Source organism: Zea mays, chromosome 4 (genome assembly GCF_902167145.1).
Source record: "Zea mays cultivar B73 chromosome 4, Zm-B73-REFERENCE-NAM-5.0, whole genome shotgun sequence".
Taxonomy (NCBI): Eukaryota; Viridiplantae; Streptophyta; class Magnoliopsida; order Poales; family Poaceae; genus Zea; species Zea mays.
In genome coordinates this window covers 160,052,969-160,057,927 of record NC_050099.1, presented here as the reverse complement: position 1 = coordinate 160,057,927, position 4,959 = coordinate 160,052,969, and the positions used below count along the sequence as shown (strand labels likewise).

General features: G+C 47.3%; 1 protein-coding gene across 1 annotated transcript; it reads right to left on the bottom strand.

The window, feature by feature from the left end:
• Positions 1–408: 408 nt before the first annotated feature.
• LOC103653901 (uncharacterized) lies at positions 409–1,940 on the bottom strand. The gene has a single exon (XM_008680707.4). The coding sequence runs from the start codon at positions 1,723–1,725 to the stop codon at positions 640–642; it is 1,086 nt and encodes a 361-aa protein (XP_008678929.1). The 5' UTR covers positions 1,726–1,940; the 3' UTR covers positions 409–639.
• Between the last annotated feature and the right edge of the window lie 3,019 nt (positions 1,941–4,959).

Genomic DNA, 4,959 nt, shown 5'->3' with positions numbered 1-4,959 from the left:
CTATCATCCATTCAATCCTTTTCTTTATCCCATCCATGTCCATCTCCTAACCCCGGAGTACTAGCACATCCTTTTCAGAGCATCTTCCTCCCCGGATTGCCGGGTACCAAACCTCAGAGCTACACCAAAATCTAGCACAATTAGACCACAGACCACACATGTAACCTAACACCGATTACCCAAACTCCCAAATGTACACCATCCCTACAGCATGTACCGAGTTAAGTTAATCATGCAATGCCTAAATGGTTTTTCGGGTTTGAATTATCACGATGGTGTATTAATAGACAAAGAAAAAAGGCATCCAGTTCACACAATTGTGGATAGTATCAAGTTTCTCAACTTAAATGTTGGACTGAAAGTAACACGCTCAGCTCTGATATCACAAACATTTATTGAGCTTGAAAATGAACAGAACATGCAATCTTTTATTGAAGTTGAACATTAACACAGGATACTGAATTTGATTGAAATTTTCCAACAAATATGCGTTACATACATGATAGTCCTATATTGGACTGCGTGATTGATCAAGGGAACATTAATCAATCTATATAAAGCGACAGAATTAAGAATTTACAGGAGCGAACTTATATATTGATGCCATGACAATAATAATGATGATCACCAAGCTCAGACTCAGCCTTCATCCAAGCTCGGCAGGATCCACGATGGCGTCTCGGCACGCATTGCCATCTCCCGATCATTGAGCCGGCACGCAAGTTTCTTGGAGCTACGGCTCTCCAGGCTAAATGCCGACACGTTGTAGTTCACCGTGGTGGGACGCCTGTTGTTCACCTCCTTGCTGCTCACTGAATAGATTGTGTTATTTTCAAGATTGCCAAACCCCGCCGTCGGCACTGCGAACCCGTGGAGGGAATCGACAAACAGCGCACGGTCGCCGATGCCTGCGAGCTCCTGCCAGGCCGGCGGATTGACGCCGCGGTGGTTGACGTGGAAGGCCTTGGAGAAGTCGACGTCGTCGCCGAAGAGGTACATCCACTTGGACTTGACGAGGAGGAAGAGCTCGTCGCCGGCGACCGCGACGCGCGCCTCGGCGGGGAGCTCGACGGCGGGGGCTGGGATCACGGCGGCGACGGCGAGGGTGACCGCGTCAACGACGGTGGTGCGGCAGACGTCCTCCTCGAAGACGAAGAACTCGCCGCCGGCGTAGTTGATGCTGCTGGCGTTGCAGTCGGCCAGGGCGGGGATGGGGGCCCAGGAGGAAGCGGCGGCCGTCGGATCGGCGCCGCAGAAGAGCAGGCCTTCGCCGCAGGACGCCATGACGCCGTGCGGCGACCAGTCCCAGGCCATGTCGTCGGTCTCCGCGAAGAAGGAGGGGAGCCGCGGGAGCTGGCGGGTCGCGCCGGTGAAGGGGTGGACCAGGGAAGCGGCCAGATCGGTCGGGTCGATGGCGAGCGCCCACCCGTGCGGGGACGCGTAGAGGCGGCGGCGGCGGCGGTGGTGCGCCTCCGCGGCGGGGCGGGGCAGGCGGAGGTTCGGGTAGATTCGGTCCTCCCGGGGGCAGAAGAAGAGCCAGGACGGGGACGACGGGAGGAGAAGCCACGGCGGCTGCGGCGGCGGGGCGGCCGCGGCGTCCCGCGCCGCCGATCGCCAGGACGAGCAGACGGAGCGGAAGCGAGCGATGTCGGCGAGCTCGGTGATCCCGCCGGCGATGTCCGTTAGAAGCTCGGAGGGGAGGTCGGACCAGCCCGTGGCGGCCATGGCGATCGCAATCCGCGGAACGATCGGTGATTGCAATTCTGAAATGAAATGGGGCGTTTTTTCCCAGGTTGCGGCGTCTGTGCGATGGAATGGAAGGACGCATTCGTTTTTTATTGGGCGATTCGGGATTTCCAACGGCAGACGTGGTGCGCGCTGCGCCGTCGGCGAGGGAGCGGGCTCTCGTGGCTGTGGAGAGCGGTGCGGTGCGGTGCCGTGCCGTGCGCCTTTGGCTTCGGTGTCCCATTCCTTTTCTTGCCGCACGCGCCGTGCCCGTGCCGCGGCCACCTGTGACTCAACCCAGGCGTACGTGGGCGTGCCATCAGCGGCGGCCGACGAGAGCAGAGGTTTTGTTTGACTCGGGGTCGCCTCCTTGCTTGTTTCATAAGGCCATTGTAGTTTTATCATATAATTTCTAATGTTTTCATGTCGATAAAATTATCATAAAATAAAAAATGAAATATACTTTATTAAACGACATAATTTTATAAGCTAACCAATGAAAATGAAATATGCTTTAATGTGTTGATTCTAAATAACCAATAGAAATAAATAAAATAGATAGAGATGAAATAAATTACCTTCAATGATGGTTTTGCGGGCTTTCGTTTTTTATTGGGCGATTCGGGATTTCCAACGGCAGACGTGGTGCGCGCTGCGCCGTCGGCGAGGGAGCGGGCTCTCGTGGCTGTGGAGAGCGGTGCGGTGCGGTGCCGTGCCGTGCGCTTTTGGGTTCGGTGTCCCATTCCTTTCCTTGCCGCACGTGCCGTGCCCGTGCCGCCGAGCGGCCACCTGTGACTCAACCCAGGCGTACGTGGGCGTGCCATCAGCGGCGGCCGACGGGAGCAGAGGTTTTGTTTGACTCGGGGTCGCCTCCTTGCTTGTTTCATAAGGCCATTGTAGTTTTATCATATAATTTCTAATGTTTTCATGTCGATAAAATTATCATAAAATAAAAAATGAAATATACTTTATTAAACGACATAATTTTATAAGCTAACCAATGAAAATGAAATATGCTTTAATGTGTTGATTCTAAATAACCAATAGAAATAAATAAAATAGATAGAGATGAAATAAATTACCTTCAATGATGGTTTTGCGGGCTTTCGTTTTTTATTGGGCGATTCGGGATTTCCAACGGCAGACGTGGTGCGCGCTGCGCCGTCGGCGAGGGAGCGGGCTCTCGTGGCTGTGGAGAGCGGTGCGGTGCCGTGCCGTGCGCTTTTGGGTTCGGTGTCCCATTCCTTTCCTTGCCGCACGCGCCGTGCCCGTGCCGCCGAGCGGCCACCTGTGACTCAACCCAGGCGTACGTGGGCGTGCCATCAGCGGCGGCCGACGGGAGCAGAGGTTTTGTTTGACTCGGGGTCGCCTCCTTGCTTGTTTCATAAGGCCATTGTAGTTTTATCATATAATTTCTAATGTTTTCATGTCGATAAAATTATCATAAAATAAAAAATGAAATATACTTTATTAAACGACATAATTTTATAAGCTAACCAATGAAAATGAAATATGCTTTAATGTGTTGATTCTAAATAACCAATAGAAATAAATAAAATAGATAGAGATGAAATAAATTACCTTCAATGATGGTTTTGCAGGCTTTCGTTTTTTATTGGGCGATTCGGGATTTCCAACGGCAGACGTGGTGCGCGCTGCGCCGTCGGCGAGGGAGCGGGCTCTCGTGGCTGTGGAGAGCGGTGCGGTGCGGTGCCGTGCCGTGCGCTTTTGGGTTCGGTGTCCCATTCCTTTCCTTGCCGCACGCGCCGTGCCCGTGCCGCCGAGCGGCCACCTGTGACTCAACCCAGGCGTACGTGGGCGTGCCATCAGCGGCGGCCGACGGGAGCAGAGGTTTTGTTTGACTCGGGGTCGCCTCCTTGCTTGTTTCATAAGGCCATTGTAGTTTTATCATATAATTTCTAATGTTTTCATGTCGATAAAATTATCATAAAATAAAAAATGAAATATACTTTATTAAACGACATAATTTTATAAGCTAACCAATGAAAATGAAATATGCTTTAATGTGTTGATTCTAAATAACCAATAGAAATAAATAAAATAGATAGAGATGAAATAAATTACCTTCAATGATGGTTTTGCGGGCTTTCTAATGTTTTAGAAACGGGTTGGTATAGTTTTATGGTGATGGAGTAGATTCACCTATTTCATAATAAGTATAGGTTATATCATAAAATAGCATACTAATTAACACAATAAAATCTCTCATAAAACATTCATTAAGAATGGCCTAGCTCCCCTTGAAGCGTAGATACGCTTGCCACGCAAACAGGGCACACGGTCAGTACTTGATTTAGTTCTCCAATTTGGAACTCACTCAGCTTTAAATTATAAAACTTTTTAGTTTTTTATTACGTATTGAGACATATGTTGTCTCTAGATACATAGTTAAAATAATATATTTTTAAATAACTAACCACCACCACATGTGATATCCTGGTCTAAGGTTTAATAGAATTGATAGAATACTCATACTAATAAGGTATATCTTCTTTTTTAGAAGCCTATCTCAAAAGAAGCTCTAGATTAAGCATGTTTGGCCTAAAGAAATTTTATGATGGATGATCAAGAAGTCTTCTCGGGTGCACATGAGTGATGACAAAGTGTGCAAATGACTAGTGTTGGTCTATGGGGATGGTGTATGATCCTAGAGGGCTACTAAGAGTAAGTATTATCGGTCAGGAGTGGACGGGATATTACACCACAATAAAACTTTTTAGTCTTTAGCAAGTTGGATAGCATAAAGGTCAAATTCAACTCAAACCATAAGCCAAGAATCAGGCACATAAATAGCTAATTTTTATGCAGCCTTATTTAAAACTAAATCAATGATTATAATTCACTCTCATGTCAACTTCGGTCTTTTTCTTCCTCTGTTCTCATTGCTATGATTTTTTAAAAAATTAAAATGGCGGATCATCTTAGAGCTATGGGAGGAAATATTTGGAGAATTGTAAAGGATAGCTATGTTGTGCTCAAACAAGATCAAGTTATGAATGCATTGTATGATAGCTTAGATATCAACGATTTCAACCACATCAAGAACCTCAAGACTGCACATGAAATCTGGAAAAAGCTTACGCACCGTTTGGATCATTGGAATTGAATTCCTTCTAATAATAGTAATTTTGGCATATATCAATTAAACTAATTCAGTTTTATGCAAAATATATTTATATACTATTATTAGCAAAATGTCAGAGATATTTATAT

What these genes read in the sequence shown, in the direction of transcription:
- LOC103653901 (XM_008680707.4), bottom strand. Translation starts at nt 1,725, where the DNA reads ATGGCCGCCACGGGCTGGTCCGACCTCCCCTCCGAGCTTCTAACGGAC.